The 19,132-nt window shown below is 40.3% G+C and overlaps 1 protein-coding gene across 8 annotated transcripts in view; it reads right to left on the reverse strand.

The window, feature by feature from the left end:
* LOC128701491 (uncharacterized) overlaps nt 1-19,132 on the reverse strand; it is a 248,289-nt gene that overhangs the window by 199,466 nt on the left and 29,691 nt on the right. For 7 of the 8 annotated variants that reach the window (XM_070101763.1, XM_070101762.1, XM_070101766.1 and 4 more), the window contains exon 2: nt 5,392-5,520. In XM_070101763.1, the coding sequence (XP_069957864.1) occupies nt 5,392-5,484 (93 nt within the window). In that variant the 5' untranslated portion in view covers nt 5,485-5,520. Of the gene's footprint in view, nt 1-5,391; nt 5,521-14,872; nt 14,989-19,132 lie in introns of those variants that run through there. The other variant, XM_070101760.1, reaches the window with a different exon arrangement.

Below are 19,132 nucleotides of genomic sequence, written 5' to 3' on the forward strand. Positions count from 1 at the left end.
ACAGAGACCTGATTCATTGTTAAATTAGACACATGTGCAACTCTTGGGTATCTTTATTGAGGAAACGTTTCGCCACACAGTGGCTTCATCAGTCCATATATAGGAGAAACTTGAAGAACAGTAGGAGTATAAGGTAATCAGTCCCTCAACCTTGAGTCGATGTGGTCAGCCAATCAATCTTGAATAGAATACGGCATGTGAGCGGAGAAGCAGCTTATAAACCGTATGGCAGGAGAGGTGCAACAGTCGAAGGTGGTGTCACATTTGTCCAATGTCGACTGCTGCACCTCTCCTGCTATTCGGTTTATAAGCTGCTTCTCCGCTCATATGCCGTATTCTATTCAAGATTGATGGACTGACCACATCGACTCAAGGTTGAGGGACTGATTACCTCATTCTCCTCCTGTTCTTCAAGTTTCTCCTATATATGGGCTGATGAAGCCACTGTGTGGCGAAACGTTTCCTCAATAAAGATACCCAAGAGTTGCACATGTGTCTAATTTAACGACGTGTCGGTTCTTTGAACCATTCATCTACAGACCTGGTTCAACCTGAAAGATAGAGGAATGCCTTCTGAATGCAACATACAGGGTTATAAACTATTCCACACTGATAGCATCAACAGGCAGTGTGGTGAAGTGGCGATGTATGTCAGAGAAAATTTAAATTGTTGTCTTAGACATATAAGATTAGAAACATCGAACACAGAATCTGTTTGGCTAAAGTTTCTCGAGGGTCGTGACAAATTAATATTGGGTGTGATTTAAAGGCCTCCAAACCTTGATAGGGAGTGCAGTAAGCTGTTGTTGGACGAAATTCATAAGGAATCTTGATATGAAAATGTTATGATAATGGGAGATTTAACTTTAGACAAATTGATTGGAACAATATGACAGGAAATCTTGAGTCTAGTGACTTTCTTAATACGGTTCAGGATTGGTTTTTGGAACAGGTTGTGACAGAACCAACTAGAGGAAACAATCTGCTTGACTTAGTTCTTGCCAACAAAGTATCACTAATTAATAATCTTGAGGTTAATGATGACTTTGGGGAAAGTGACCACAAATCACTTAGTTTCAATATATCATGGAATTGCTCAGATAACTGCAATAAAATCTCTTTCCCAGATTTTTGCTTGGCCGACTTCATGGGAATGAAAAATTACCTTGGAGGGCTAAATTGGGATGTCCTGACTATGGGTAAGGTAGGTGATCTTGGTTGCCAATATGACGTTTTTCAGAGCATAGTTCTAGCTGCCCAGACAACTTTCGTTCTGAGTAGGGAAATTAGATCTAACAAAAATTATCCCAAATGGATGAACAATAGATTAAAACATCTCATTGGTCAAAAGAGATGCATATATAGGCGTATCAAAAGAGGGGATGGGCAGTTATGAAATCAATATATTCAGTTAAAGAGAGAAATAAAGAAAGGAATAAGAAAAGCTAAAAGGAATTATGATGCTAAGGTCACAAGGGATTCAAAGACTAACCCAAAAGGGTTCTTTCAGGTATACAGAAGTAAGATTATGGACAAGATTGGCCGACTTAAGAGAAACTCTGGTCAGATCACTGACAGTGATAAGGATATGTGTGAAATTCTCAGTACCTACTTCCACTCGGTTTTCACCCAGGAAAATACTAGCGATATTCCTGAAACAATAAATTATGTAGAACAGGACGAAATTATGCATGATTGCAGTAACTAGTGACATGGTCCTCAGACAAATAGAGAAACTAAAACCTAACAAATCCCCAGGCCCTGATGAACTGTTTGCAAGAGTGTTAAAGGAATGTAAAGAGGAACTTAGCATACCTTTGGCTAATCTTTTTAACATATCACTACATATCACTACAAACTGGCATAGTGTATGTTAATCGGAAATTGGCAAATGTAATACCTATTTACAAGGCAGGTGACAGGTCCTTGGCTTCGAACTAGTGACCAATAAGCCTTACTTTCACAGTGGGAAAATTTATGGAATCAATAATTGCCGAAGCAATTCGTAACCATCTTGACAGGCACAGACTGATTAATGAATCTCAACACTGTTTTAAAAAGGGGCACTCCTATCTTATGAATTTACTAATTTTGTTCACTAAGCTGTTTGAGGAGGTAGATCATGGTAATGAATATGATATTGTGTACATGGACTTCAGTAAGGCTTTCGATAGAGTTCCACATCAGAGGCTATTAAGGAAACTTAGGGCACACGGAATAGGAAGAGAAATTTTTTCGTGGGTAGAGACATGGCTGACAAATAGGCAGCAGAGAGTTTGCATAAATGGGGAGAAATCAAAATGGGGGCTCGCCACAACTGGTGTTCCACAGGGGTCAGTGTTGGGCCCGTTGTTGTTCACAATTTACATAAACGACATAGATGTGTGGAAAAAACAGCGACTTAAGCAAATTTGTTGATGACACCAAAATAGGCCGTCCAATTCATTCTTATGAGGACATTAGAGCACCTTAGGATGATTTGAATAGACTGATGCAATGGTCGGAGAAGTGGCAGATGCAGTTTAATATAGACAAATGCAAAGTTCTAAATGTTGGACAAAAAAATAATCATGCCGCATATAAGAACATAAGAACATTAGAAAGGAGGAACACTGCAGCAGGCCTTTTGGCCCATACTAGGCAGGTCCTTTACAATTCATCACACTAACAAAACATTTGACCAACCCAATTTTCAATGCTACCGAAGAAATAAGCTCTGATGTGCAAGTCCTACTCAAATCGAACCCCTCCCACTCATGCACCTATCCAACCTAAATATGAAACTGCACAAAGTTCTAGCCCCAATAACCCAACTAGGTAGACTGTTCCACTCATCAACTACCCTATTTCCAAACCAATACTTTCCTGTGTCCTTTCTAAATCTAAACTTATCTAATTTAAATCCATTACTGCGGGTTCTCTCTTGGAGAGATATCCTCAAGACCTTATTAATATCCCCTTTATTAATACCTATCTTCCACTTATACACTTCGATCAGGTCTCCCCTCATTCTTCGTCTAACAAGTGAATGTAACTTAAGAGTCTTCAATCTTTCTTCATAAGGAAGATTTCTAATGCTATGTATTAATTTAGTCATCCTACACTGTTTGTTTTCTAACGAATTTATGTCCATTCTGTAATATGGAGACCAAAATTGAGCTACATAATCTAGGTGAGGCCTTACTAATGATGTATAAAGCTGCAGTGTGACCTCTGGACTTCTGTTGCTTACACTTCTTGATATAAATCCCAGTAATCTATTTGCCTTATTACGTACGCTTAGGCATTGATGTCTTGGTTTAAGGTTGCTGCTTACCATAACCCCCAAGTCCTTTTTGCAATCTGTATGGCTATGTTCTACATCATTTAACTTATAAGTGCTAGGGTTATGGACGCTCCCGAGCTTCAGAACCTTGCATTTATCTACATTGAACTGCATCTGCCACTTTCCTGACCGAGAATAGAGTTTGTTTAAATCATCATAAAATTCTCTAACGTCTACGTTTGAATCAATTATCCTACCTATTTTTGTGTCATCGGCGAATTTGCTCATATCACTAGTAATTCCCTCATCAGGGTCATTGATATATATTATAAACAACAACGGGCCAAAGACTGATCCCTGTGGAACGCAACTTGTTACAGATCCCCACTCGGATTTAACCCCATTTATGGACACTCTCTGATTCCTGTCTGTGAGCCATGACTCAATCCATGAGAGCACTTTTCCCCCAATGCCATGAGCTGCCACTTTCTTTAACAGTCTTTGGTGCGGAACTCTATCAAAAGCCTTACTAAAATCTAAATAAATAATATCTAACTCTTTATCATGGTCAACAGCCTCAAAAGCTTTACTGAAGAAAGTTAATAAATTAGTTAGACAAGACCGGCCTCTTGTAAATCCATGCTGAGTATCATTAATCAAGCTATGCTTATTGAGATGGCTTCTTATAATCTGAGCTATAATTGACTCTAGTAATTTGCCTACAATTGAGGTCAGGCTTATTGGGCGGTAATTTGACGGTAACGACTTGTCCCCTGTTTTAAAAGTAGGAATTACATTAGCCATCTTCCACATATTATAAAATAAAAAATGAAATGAACAAAATAACATTTGAACTCCCCTGTTTTAAAAGTAGGAATTACATTAGCCATCTTCCACATATTATAAAATAAAAAATGAAATGAACCCCATAGCAATATATAGTATATATATATATATATATATATATATATATATATATATATATATATATATATATATATATATATATATATATATATATATATATATATATATATATATATATATATATATATATATATATATATATATATATATATATATATATATATATATATATATATATATATATATATACACATATATAGCGATACTGGGGTGTCCGGTGTTAGTGACACTGTTGTTGAAATCGCAGCCCTTGCTGATGATGTGGGGGGGGGTCGCAGGTGTTGGTGACAACCCACTGGCTCGTTCTTCACAGATTCTATTGCCTTGCATAATTAATCCAGATGACAGGAAAGCAGATTCGTTACCACTGCTATGGGGTTATGTCCTGCGTCGGCGTACATAACAGGTAGGTAGATCCAACATGGGACGTCTCAGGACGTTAGTCCGTCTCCTTCAAATCTTCTCATTGGTTTGCAAGTGACCCAATCTGTCATTCCAAGGTTAGTTCTGGGAGCTGTGAGTCGAGTGATTACTGTTTGACTGGAGCCCCACACGTCACCTTTCGTGGGGTTGGTGGTGCTTAAGTATCATGTATGCCAATGTTTTTGAAAACACTGGCATGCATGATACTTAAGCACCACCAACCCAAAAACACAGGAGTCACATGATTTCATCGTCTACCCGTCCTCCTCATAGGTAGAGGTTGTTTTGATAAGGGCCTGCCTCGCATAGGCCAGTAGGCCTTCTACAGTGTTCCTCCATTCTTATGTTCTTATGTTCTTATGACATTCCTCAGGTCACGTGCGCCACACCTCACTTTCCGCCAATATATATAATGTCTTTCTACCTCTGTATGTTAGAAGTGATCAAGGTCCCAGGACCGAAAAGTTTTCTAATAAATATGTCATAGTGTTTGCTTACGTGTCTTTCTAAACCAGTATAACCTTTACACACTTGTCTGGTCTGGTGTTATTCGATATCTGATGAAGATCATAGTCTGTCTATGCTTATTTCTTTGCTTTTTAAAATAAGAATGCATTTTTACATTGCATAACAAAAATCACGTTGAGTTAGTAAAGCAGAAGTTAAAATAAAGACCTGAATTTTTTTCGGCTATGTATCCATTTGGGATAATTTCTGGTTTCTATAAATTTGTCGTTCCAGCCCTAAACTTTGAAAGATCAGTAAAGGTAACTCACAGTGACAGAGTGAGGAAAATCCCCTGCGAGGACATTAGCGAGGGCCAAAAGCTGCTCCTTGTTGGTCACTCTAGTGAAGACTTGTTCAGCCATGAAGCTGCTGGATGCACTACCAGTCTCACTCTCAAGCTGATAACAATGACACGAATTGGAATGGTTTTAGTAAATGTTCCTAACTGAGAAGCATTTGTTATACAGACAGACGACAGACAGACAGACAGACAGACACACACACACACACACACACACACACACACACACAATCACACATACATACACACACACACACACACACACACACACACACACACACACACACACACACTAGGTGAGTACACAGACAACAATCACGATGTGAGGAGCTCAGCAAACACTTCAGAAGGTAATCTCAGTAGAAACAGAGAGGCTTCCAGTAAACCGAGGTGACAGGGTGCACCAGCAAGTGCTGGACTCACTTGCGATAGGGAAGAGATTACACTCTGTGTGCCACTAAGAACAATCTTCCAAAAAATCTTTCGAAAGAAAGCAACTGCCTGAGGTGTTGAAGATATCTAACGTAGTCCTGATTTTAAAGAAAGGAGTCAGACAGAAGGGTAGCACTAGACTAAAGACCAATGTGACTGACATGTATAGCATGTAAGGTTATCGAGATGATTATCCGGATAAGAGTGCTGGAGAACGTAGAAAAGAATTGGTTCATATATGACACCAGCATTACTTCAGGGAAGGGAAATCCTCCATCAGAAACCTTCTGGAGTTCCAAGACAAGGTAAGAGAAGTAAGACAAGAGAGAGAGAGGGATGAGTAGACTTGGACTGTAACAAGGCTTTCGAATAAATACCACTTAAGAGACTTGTTGAGAAGTAAGAGGAGCAGTCAGCAATAACAGGGAAAGTACCGCAATGAATCTGGGAATAAATGACAGGTAAGAAACAATGTGTGTTGGTAAGTAACGAGGTGTCACAAAAGATGCGAGAGTAGAGTGGGGTTCCACATGGGTCAATTAACTGTCCAGTGCTGTTTCTTGAATAGCTAACTGACATGACAGAAGTAATAGATTCAGAGGTGTCTCTGAATACGATGTGTAGCTAATGAGGAGACGAGGGCTGCAACGGGATCTGGAATGACTGCAATCATTCTCCGATAAATTGTTCATGAAGTTTATCTCGAAACAGTGCAAACGTAAGAAGCTTGGTGAAGGACAAAGAAAACAGAAGGACTACAGCATACGAGGTCAAAGGCTTCAAAACTAACTCAAGGAAAATGATCTTGGGGTTATCATCATACCAAGTACATCTTCTGGGGCACATATTAACCAAATAACTGCTGCAGCATATAGGAACCTGCAAACTTAACAATAGTGTTCTGATACCTCAGTAAGGAATCGTTCAAAACTCTGTACACCGTGTACGTCAGGCCCAAACTGGAATGTGCAGCACCAGTTTGGAACCCACACCTGGTCAATCAAGTCAATAAATTTGAGAAAGTGCAAAGGTTTGCAACAAGGCTACTTCCAGAGATAATGGAAATGTTCTAAGAAGAAACGTTAAGGAAAATTGGCCTGACGACACTGGAGGCCAAGAAGCTTAGGTATGATATGATAACGACATACGAAATACTGCGAGGAATTGACAAGGTGGATGGAGACAGGATGTTCCAGAGATGGGAAGCAGAAACAAGGGGTCACAATTGGAAATTGAAGACTCAGATGAATCAAAGAGATGTTAGGAAGTATTTCTTTAATCTTGCAAGTGACGTAGTGGAGGCAGGAACCATACATAGTTTTAACTCTAGGTATGATAAACCTATTAGAGCAGGGAGAGAGAGGACCAAGGAAGAAGCGGGGCCAGGAAGCTGTGTCTTGACCCCTGCAACCACAATTAGGTGAGCAACAAACTCACACAGACACATACACAGACAGACAGACAGACAGACAGACAGACAGACAGACAGACAGACAGACAGACAAACACACACACACACACACACACACACACACACACACACACACACACACACACACACACACACAATCACGCACACACACACACACACACAATCATGCACACACACACACACACACACACACACACACACACACACACACACACACAATCACGCACACACACACACACACACACACACACACACACACACACACACACACACACACACACACACACACACACACACACACACACACACACACACACACACACACACACACACACACACACACACACACACACACACACACACACACACACACACACATACACACACACACACACACACAGATGTATGATAAAGCTCACGGTTCAGGGAGAGTGACCTAGTAGCGACCAGTGAAGAGGCGGGGCCAGGAGCTTGGACTCGACCCCTGCAACCTCAACTAGGTGAGTAACTAGGTGAGTACACACATACACACACACACACAATCTTCCCATAACTCCCACCAGGGTATCAGATCTTGAGGAAAGATAGAAGGAGTAGAGGGGAAGGAGAGGTTGCACTGCTCATAAGAAACCGATGGAGATTTGAGGAAATGGAAGGCATGGACGTGATTGGAGAAAGGGATTACGTAGTAGGTACAATTCAGTCAGGAGAATGTAAAGTAGTCATTGGAGTGATGTGTAACCCACCACAGAACTGCAGGAGGCGAAGAGAGGAGTATGAAGAAAACAACAGAGCGATGATGGACACACTGGCAGAGGTGGCAAGTAGAGCTCACTTGAGCAGAGCAAAGTTACTGGTAATGGGCGATTTCAACCACAGAGAGATCGACTGGGATAACATGGAGCCACATGGGGGTCCCGAAACATGGAGAGCCAAGATGATGGATGTGGTACTTGAAAACCTCATGCATCAACATGTCAGAGACACTACCGGAGAGAGAGGGGAGGATGAGCCAGTAAGATTGGATATTGTGTTCATCCTGAGCACTTCAGATATTGAGGACATCACTTACAAGAGGCCCCTTGGAGCTAGTGATCGCGTAGTTCTGAGTTTTGATTACATAGTAGAGTTACAAGTGGAGAGGGTAACAGGAGTCGAATGGGAAAAGCCAAACTGTAAAAGGGGGAACTACACAAGTATGATTAACTTCCTGCAGGAGGTTCAGTGGGACAGAGAACTGCTAGGAAAGTCAGTAAATGAAATGATGGAATATTTAACAACAAAAAGCAAGGAGGTACAGGAAAGGTTTGTTCCCAAGTGCAACAGAAACAATGGGAAGACCAAAGCGAGTCCTTGATTTACCCGAAAGTGTAGGCAGGCAAAAATGAAGTGTATTACAGAATGGAAGAGGTACAGAAGGCAAAGAACCCAGGGAAAGAAGGAGATCAGTCGAGGAGCCAGAAACGAATATGCACAGATAAGGAGGGAGTCCCAGTGACAGTACGTAAACGACATAGCATCGAAAGTCAAGTCTGACCCAAAACTGCTGTTTAGCCACATCAGGAAAAAGACAACAGTCAAAGACCAGCTGATCAGGCTGAGGAAAGTAGGTGGGGAACTCACAAGAAACAATCAAGATGTATGCGAGGTGCTCAACACAAGATTTAAGGAAGTATTCACAGTGGAGACAGGAAGGACTCTGGGAAGACAGGACAGAGGGGGACACCAACAGGGAATACACCAACAAATGCTGGATGACATACAGACAACTGAGGAGGAGGCGACGAAGCTGTTAAGTGACCTTGATACTGCAAAGGCAATGGGACCGGACAACATCTCCCTGTAGGTCCTCAGAGAGGGAGCATAAATACTATGTGTATAGAACGATCCATACCAGGGTGTGCAACACCTGGTGCATCATGATCTAGCTGTAGAGCTACAATCACTAGTGACTGTGGAATTACTAACTGGTAAACTCTTCTGCTTGGAGTACCCAACTCGGCTGTTCGATACATTACAAAATCACTGATGGGTACTGGTGGCTTCACAGTCAGAATAAGATCTTCCTGGAGCAGGAATCGAATCACAGCACACCACATGGGATCTGTTCTTTGCGCATTCTTTACATCCTCGACAGTAAATAGAGGATCTGCAGTTACTAGACTAACGTGTCGAGATAAAGCATCTGCGACTACTTTTGACTTGCCAGGTAAATGTTCAAAAGTGGGATTGAACTCTTGGATAATCAAGGTCCATCTGGCTAACCTTCCAGTAGGTTGTTTGTTCTGGAATAAAGGTATCAGAGGTGCATGGTCTGTCAAAACATGAACAGGGTACTGGTAAATAATGTCTCCGAAGTGCTTTAAAGACCATACTATTGCTAAAGCTTCTTGCTCCATTACTGTATAATTACATTTAGCCTTCGTAAGGACTCGGCTAGCAAATGCAACTGCGTTGTACTTGCCATCAGTCTTCTGAGCTAGTACAGCACCTATGCCAATTGAACTAGCATCAGTTGTCAAATGGAAGGGCTTAGAAAAATCTGGGAATTTGAAAATGGGATCGGACATTAGCTTTTCTTTTAGTGTCTGGAATGCTCTTTCTTGACGGAAGGTCCAAACGAAAGGAGCATCTTTCTTAAGCAATTCAGTTATAGGAGTTGCTATTGAAGAAAAATTATCAATGAAAGATCTGTAGAAACCTGCTAGACCCACAAAGGATCTTACAGCATCAGCAGTTTTGGGGGATGGAAAATTTAGTACTGCCGTTACTTTACTTTGATCAGTAGTAACCCCTTTAGGAGTGACTACGTGACAAAAAAAAATTAATTTCTTATCTGAAAAATTGACATTTAGACAGTTTGATCTTTAAATTGGCTTCTTCAAGCTTACCAAGTACTATATCAAGTCTTTTCAGATGTGTATCCACATCTTCGGACATGACGATTACGTCATCTAAGTACACCATAAGTGCTTTACCTATAAGACCTCTAAAGATATTGGTCATGAGTCTAGAGAACGTGATAGGAGAGGATCGTAGTCCAAAAGCCATTCGAAGGAAGTGATAATGACCTGTGGGAGTAGAGAATGCGGTTAACTCTTGGTTGTCCTCGTGAAGAGGGGCTTGCCAAAACCCTTGTAACAAGTCCAGGATCGAGAAGACTTTGTTATCTCTGATGTTGCGTAAAAGATCACCAAGTACAGGAAGTGGGAAGCGATCTGGAATAGTTTTCGCATTTAACTTACTAAAGTCAATCACCGGGCGCCAAGCACCGTCCTTCTTAGGCACTAGGATCAAAGGCGCATTCCAGGGTGAATTACTAGGTGCAATAACTCCATCATCGAGCATTTGATTGATCAGTTCTTCTGCGACAGCAACTTGGAATGAGGCATTCCATACGCAGGTATATAGATAGGTCTAGTACCAAGTTCAAGTGGAATACGATGGGACAATAAGTTGGTTATACCCATCTTCTCACCTGGTAAGGCTTTACGACATTTGTTCAACAGAGCCAACAAACGTTTGACTTCGTCTGGGAAGTCAGTGGGAGCTAAGTCTTTCTCCTCAACTGGTGGAATGGATTGATCCAGTGGAGTGGATGATGTCTCCCCTGTTGAAATAGCACCGACCCACTGGTCAGGTGGCACATCATCCTGTACTTGAACAGGGAAAGGATAGTGAACCAGGTCAACAAGATTGGTATTTGCTCTGAGAAGAACACTGTGACCCGATGTGTTAGCAAAGAATAAATGAATCTTACTGTCTCTTACAACGTGTAAGGAAGGTTCAACAAATAAACCCTTGACCTTGCAGGAATCACTGTCAACTAGGATGTTATCACCATCTGGAGCATTTGGAACAACAACAGACACTCTAGTGAGAGCACTAGCCGCAGCAGAGACGTCTTTCTGCAGACAGCATGTGACATCAACAAGAGATGGCATTGCTAGTTTCAAATAATCGTTTTCTGACAAGGCGTCCCCTGTGGAGAAACTACTACTTGGATTAGCAGACATTGCAGGGATAGGCTGAGCACTCAAAGCAGTCTGAGCGCCCTCGAACACTCGAGGCAATACACTATCTTGCATATCTGAAGGTGTAGGTGGAACACAGGTGGGAGTGACAGAGTTACTATTGCCTGACCGCTTGGGTATGCTGCTGGAAAATGCATTGGCTTGTAAGGACTTAATCTGTACATCGTACTCTGCGGCAGTATGGCAGATTTCTGATCCAAGCTGGTAACCCCAAAATGGAACGATCAAGTCGTCAATTTGGGCATGCCATCGGTAAGGATCGAGCACATTGCGTAAGTCTCACATGGAAGCAAATCCCAGTAGAAGGTCACCAGGCAAAGTAATTTGGTCGACAACAAGAAAAGCAGCAGTTGAGTCTCTACCTTGTATAGAAAAGGTAAGTGAAGTCTGACCTCGGACATGCAGAAGGTAACCAGCTACTCCACTAAGGGAGGTTACAGAAGTTGGTTCAACGAGGAGAACACGTGATAACTGATTCTCTCTAAACAAGCTAGACCTGATAATATTAACTTGCTCACCAGAGTCCATGAACACATGAACGGGCGCATTATGGATAGAAGCTTGTACTAAAGGACCTATCATTTTGTTTGGAGCTACGTGCAAACAGAAGGGTGGGTTGTCATCAGAGAAGGCATTTTCTACTTCATCCCCAAATTCCTCTACGTCAGAGACGTGTGAAGCAGCATCAATAGCGAGGTTGTCATTCTCAAGACTGTCTAAGGCTTCATAGGAATTTTGAACTGGGATGGTGTACTCATAATCACCTACTGTCACGACTGGACGAGTAGACTGGGGAGCTCAGATTCCCCCGAATTGGAAAAACGAGGCTGGTTCTTGTTGTTCTGAGAACCCCGATCTCTATTTCCTCTCCTGGCTCTGCGGTTGGAACGGCCACGGAAAGATCTAGAGTACTGAAGGTTGTAGAGAGCATTGCACTCAGATGTGTCATGTCCATGTATTCTATGATAAGTGCAGTAGGGAAGATCTGACTGGTACTCATCATCAGTATGACGCCTCTTAGGGTGACTATCAGGACAATTAATTGCAATATGGCCACGGAAACCACAATTATAGTAAGTTCTTTGACTATAGGTACTATACATGCTACGAGTGCTACGGGAATGATGACACTAACTTTGGATGATGATCGCGAGTGATTTAGATTGGGAGTTTTGGTAGTAGCACAAACTAGAGGAAGTACAGGAGTAGACAAAGTGGTTGGCGTAGACTTTCGATAAGAGAAGGTTCCCTCGGGACACAAATTACGTACATGGATGAGAGCTGCAAGCGGTCCCATAGTAGCATTTAGAGGACTAGAATTGTACACATACATTGATGTCGGTGGCATTAGCTGTTTGATAACTCTGAATGATGCTAATTTAGCAAGCCCTTCAAGGGCTGGTTTATCATTGTCTTTAATATTAAGGTACCTAGAACTTTGGCCTGCTTTAACGAATGAGGACATTAGGTTATTTAGACGAAGGGCAAACTCATCTATTGACTCCTCTGGCCTCGGAGCTGTACACACTAATTCTTTAAGGACGACAAAACTATCGGTTTCTCGCACCGGTTCAAGATAGTTACGGATTAACTGTTCATAATCTTGTCACCTGGTGAGATCTTGAAAGTCCTTCATACGAATCAAGTTGAACACATGTGAGGCGGCTGGAGAATGGGCTAAACTCTCCTTTCCAATACTAATTAAACAACTCTCAGATGGAGGACCATCTACTGAAGCATTAGCTCTAGCTCGACCAGCGGTAAACCAACCTTCTAGGTTGTCTGGGTTACCATTGAACAATGGCATAGCATCAAAGGATCACGACTAAAATTGCGCAGGCTGGAAGTCTGAGTATGTCTATTGTTTTATAAGGAATTACTCGAATTTTGGACTGGCGCATTAATGGTTGTACTAGCAGCATGTGCTGAGGCATTGCTTGAGAAGACTTGAGACATATTTGCAAAATGTAAAACAAGAATTTAGAGAAACAAAAGAAACTGTAACTGAGGAACACACAACACAGTGAACTTAAATGGGAAGAAAATGCTTAACTATTCTGCGTAAGTAATTAAAAATTGACAGGTCACACTGTAAGCAAGGAAACTCACACAAGAAAATACTTAACTGAATAAACAACACTTTGAAAATCAAGAAAACTTGTACTTTACTCAAATCTGATTTACTCAACTTTACTTTAAAATTGAATGAATGGCACAGTGAGTTGTCTTTACTCTCAATGCAATAGGGAAATTCAACAATAAAATGATGAATCAATCAAAAATGTTAAAATGGACTCAATAAAGCTTGTAATAAAGTTGGTAGAATTACCGACAATATGTAAAGTAAAAGGACACAAGTGCAACTAATGTGACATTTTATTGTGGCAACGTTTCGCTCTCCAGGAACTTTATCAAGCCATTACAAAAAATACATAGACACAGAGAGTATATAAAGGCTCAGTGAGGTGCAATACTAGTGATGTACCATTTCGATGTTCACTAGTGGTAGTAGTAGTAGTAGTAGTGACAAAAGTAATACAATATGGTAAAGCAATTAATTCGTACATGAGTAAAAGGATATAAAAGCTATTACTTGGGTAACATAAAAATAGGTTGGACAAATATAGACTGGAAAGAGGCAGCTTGTTTCGCTGTTCACTCTCTGTAATGTGCTACTGTTACACTGTTATACTACACAAAGCACATTACAGAGAGTGAACACTGAAACAACCTGCCTCTTTCCAGTCTATATTTGTCCAACCTATTTTTATGTTACCCAAGTAATAGCTTTTATATATGCTTTTATATATGCTTTTATTCATGCATGAAATAATTGCTCTACCATATTGTATTACTTTTGTTACTACTACTACTACTACTACTACCACTACCACTAGTGAACATCGAAATGGTACCTCACTAGTACTGCACCTCACTCTGAGCCTTTATATACCCTCTGTGTCCATGTATTGTTTGTAATGGCTTGATAAAGCTCCTGGAGAGCGAAACGTTGCCACAATAAAATGTCACATTAGTTGCACCTGTGTCCTTTTACTTCAATAAAGCTTGTGCAAAATTAAGAAAAACTGGGGAAAACAATTCACTAAAAATAAAATAAAATGACACACAAAGAATAAAATATTATGCACAGAACAGAGCATAAGAAACTGCACTGAAATAAACTGTAGCAATATTGCAAATAACAATTGCTAATCAAAATTACTGCACAACACTACATAAAATTTCTGCAAGAAAAATTTTAATGACAACACAATGTTTACACAAGAATTATTGCAAAAATGAGTCAATGTGCAATAATAAAAATGTTACACACACAAGAAAATACAGTTTACAAGAAAAGAAAATATAGCAAGGAATTAACTGAGTGAACACTTTAACTCTTAACTGCAACTAAGCAACATTTACTGAACAAGCAAAGAATGATTTACTTTAAAACAGGATCTTAAAGAAATTGCACTAAGATGAATTTGTTCAATGAAATATAAAAATCATAGATGCAAAAACACAGAACAAAATGTTTGAACACTTACAGTGATGCAGAACACAACACATCAATATAGACACAATACTAGAATTTTCTTGCTATGAAACTTGATGTGTGAAAAATTTGTAAAAATCATTTTCTTGCTTGCACAAAACAATGGCACTATTGTCTGTGGAAATAAGACAAATTAGACACTGGCTAAATGAAAGGAATTAACACAAAAATGTTCAACACACAGAGAGAACAAAACAAGAATACACAAATGCTGGGAGGAAAATATAACAGACAACACTGAGTTGTGATGCAGAATACAAGGTAATAAATTACTGAATTACTTCACTGGAATACTGAGAACACAAGGTGATTCTGAAGTGTAACACAAGTTCTATACTGCTTATATGTGTTGCACACAACAAGAAAAAAACACTAAGGTACTTACTTCAAGTATATAAAAAAAAAGAAGCACAACACATCAGACATGAAATTATTCACGAAAATTAACACTGAATTAAGAAGATAAAAAATATTGCAAACAATATATAATAAACACTGAGTCTAATCGAGTCACTGAATGTCACTAAGAAAAAAAAATCACTGGAAACACAAAAATAAATGTCTCAACACTCACAAATGTCTCTATGAAAAATATTATCGCTGTAGCAGCGTTGTTAACTGAAGTGGGGTGGAGGATGGTGGTGAAGGGTAGAGGAGACTAATGGCTGACTGCATTCACTGCTCCTCTGCACACGTGATCGTAGAATGGAGCTTAAATCGACGATACACTCACACAGGAGGCTTTTAACGATGGCGCCACTGACGAAAGAACACACTCTAGCTCTTGACCCCTATGTCGTCCTTAAAATATAGTGCTAGAACCCATAATAAGACTACAAACAGTGGTAGTGGTTTGGTGAGTGGGCTGAGGCAGGGCTGAGGCAGTAGTGGTAAGACCACATGGTAACTGGGCCTATGGAATGAACGGTGTAAGCCTCACTGGGGACACCCACACTGGCACGAAAATATTCTAAGCCGGGTTGGCTTAAAATAAACCCACGAAATGCCACAACACAGGGATGAAAAAGCACTCAGAATGGCTTGGAGCTTGAAGCACAAAGCAATGAGAAGACTGTTCCCAAGTGGCTTGCTTGAGAACTGGGTTAGTCACCTCGGTTAGTCACCTGGGTTAGTTGCTGGCTGGCTTTGCTTAACCCTTCACACAGAATGGTTTGATAACTTCTAACGATGAGCACAGCAGGGGTGGAAAGCTGGCTTGGCAGGCAAAGGCTGGATGGAGTAGGCTAGGCTGACTGACTCCCTCACCACAGACTGGCTGCTGGCTTATTTTGCAAACTCGGGTCAACCCCTCGGGATTAGATTTTGCCACCGAAGTGGCTAGTTTATTGTGCACCCCATATCCATCCTGTGGACAGTAGCGCGAGAGCATATGGATACACAAAAGGCCTAGGAACTAGGCCCCAAAGGGTTAACAGGAATACATATGGATTTATATCTACATATCTATAGTTCACTTATCTGTTACAAGCAAATTTAGGAAATTTGCTTAGTATATCTGGTATCTTATTTTCATTAATAAGATATCTTGACATGTCACATAGGTTATTATACTGTCTGTCTCTGTGTTCCTCAATAAGTGGACAATTAAGCACATAGTGTTCAAGAGAGTGACCATATGCCTGATCACATAATTTACATTTAGTTTGATCATCATCTGTGTGTCTCCCAAACTGCCAGAAGTACTTGTAACCAAGCCTAAGCCTGGCCACTACAACATCAGTCAGTCTGTTCGCATTGCAAGTTGCTCCATAAACATACTTATCTACGTTCATGTTATCATAGTGGGTTATAGATCTACTCAGGCTTCTAACTGCATTCCTATAACAATCATTTTCATTATTTACTTCTCTCCTAATATTATTCCTAATGCTAGACACAGTTATACCAAAGTTATATTCTACATTCTCCTTCTCGATACTCTTCTTGGCTAACATATCAACTTTATCATGAAGGAGTAATCCAATGTGTGATGGGATCCATAGCAATTGTACATTAATTCCTTTGTCCCTAATTTTTGAGTATCTATACCTGGCTTCCCCAATGAGCATGTTGTTGGAGTCATTATATGAGTCAAGAGCCTTCAGTGATGACATAGAATCAGTAATGATGATAGAGTCAAGCTCAGTGTCATAGGTTAGCTTTAGCGCCATTAGGATTGCAAACAATTCAGTTTGCAGTGTAGACGCCCAGTTGTTAATTCTTATGCCTAACTCAACAAATTTATTATCGTTCTTAACTAGGGAGGTGGCAACAAGAGCAGATGCAGCTCTGCCAGAAGACTCCTGTTTAGATCCATTAGTGTATATAACTTGTGATAACTTGTTACTACCAGCTAGGTGATAAATTTCTTCTTGAGCAGTTGCTCTAACAAGAGATTTAAGGAAGGGATTACTAGCAATGAGCTTCTTGGGAGGGACTTGTAGGTATGTGATATTAAATGAACACATCTTCCATGGAGGGGTGAAATGCTCTTGTTGCCTACAGTGATACAGTTCATGTTAGTTATAAAACTTAATGCAATTGCACGTTTTCACAATCCATTTAGATCTGTGTGTATTTACCTCTAGACACTTGGTAAGATTCACTGTGACAGTGTCTGGTTCGTTTCTCAACATTCTAATACCGAGTACAGTGTTAATTTCAACAATCCTATCACTGATACTAGAAATACCAAGCTCCTTCCTCATGTTAAGAACTTTTGTAGATCTGGGACAGCCAAGAATAATCCTGAGAGCTTCATTTTGCATTAACTCCAAGGGTCGGAGAGAACTTTCTCTAGCTAATATCAACATGGGAGCAGCATAATCAATTAAGGACCTAACATAGGCTATGTACATCATTCTCACGATTCTCACATTTGCACCATAGTTGGGATTGTAGCCAGCAACAGCTTTGAGAGCATTTAGCCTAGCTTTACATTTCTTGTTTAGTTGTGGTATAGTGGATTTGTTAAAGGGTACATCTACACCAAGATATCTGTAAGTTTTAACGTAGCTAATGATTTCACCCTGCAAATAGATGGGTGGGGGATGTCGTTTGCTTGTTAATATCTTAGTTTTAGAGGAAGATATTTTGAGGCCTAGTCGATTACAAATTGCTTGAACTTCATTAAGAATGGTATTCATCTTCTTATGCCCTGTTGTATGGATCATGATATCATCAGCATAGCTTATAGCTATATGTTTAGGTGAGGCAGGTAGAGCATTTAGGAGAGCATTAATCAGAATATTAAATAGCATGGGACTAAGAACTCCTCCCTGCGGTGTACCTAAAGACATTTCTTTAGAATCACTTCTGAAGCCTTGGTAAAGGACAGAGGATACTCTATTTGACAGGTATCCTATTATCCAGCAGAGTAAGCTACCACCAATATTCATTTTGGCTAATTCATGTAGTATAACGGTTCTGTTCGCAATATCAAATGCAGATTTTAGATCAAGAAAAGTGGTAAAACTAGTAGAGGTGTGTGCAGTGAGAAAGGTGGAAATACAGTTCTGCACACTTTTACCTTTCATGAACCCATAGAGGTAGGGGGAAAGTTGATCTCTGATTCTGTAGTACAGTCTGTTAAGCATCATTCTTTCAAAAGTTTTACAAAGACAACTAGTTAAGGAGATCGGCCTAAATGTATCAGGCTGTTGGGGCTTAGGGATAGGCACAATGAGACTATTGGTCCAGGAAGTAGGAAGAACGCCCTCAATGTAACTGAGATTATACAGTGCCAACAAAGGGTTATCAGGCACGTGCCTTAGAGTTCTGAGAATATCATAGGTTATACCATCCTCTCCAGGAGCAGTTGATCGACCTTTGGTTAATGCATTATCTAATTCATACTCGGTAAAGAGGCAATCACTCTCATCAATATTTTGGCTCATAAAATTAATCAGTTTCAACATTTCTTCAGAAGTACTCTCTAAATTTTTTCTAATATGAGATGGAAGGCTTTCATGCCTGGATGTTTTGGACCAGCCATTTATGAGGTCATTTGCTTTTTCAAGAGGAAAGGGATGAGCAACATTGCCAGTCTTTTTCCTGGTTATTTTATTTATACCTTTCCAAGCCAAACTGAAAGGGGTGGACCTATTTAATCCACTAACAAACTGTTCCCATTCCTGTTGCCTAAGTTCTTCCTTTCTATTCCTTGCATTTGTTAGTGCAGCTTGGAACGTTCTGAGCAGGTCTGGGGTTCTACATTCACGGTATGCTTTATCAATCCTCCTAGCTGCATGTG

The sequence above is a fragment of the Cherax quadricarinatus genome, chromosome 78 (assembly GCF_038502225.1).
Source record: "Cherax quadricarinatus isolate ZL_2023a chromosome 78, ASM3850222v1, whole genome shotgun sequence".
Lineage (NCBI taxonomy): Eukaryota > Metazoa > Arthropoda > Malacostraca > Decapoda > Parastacidae > Cherax > Cherax quadricarinatus.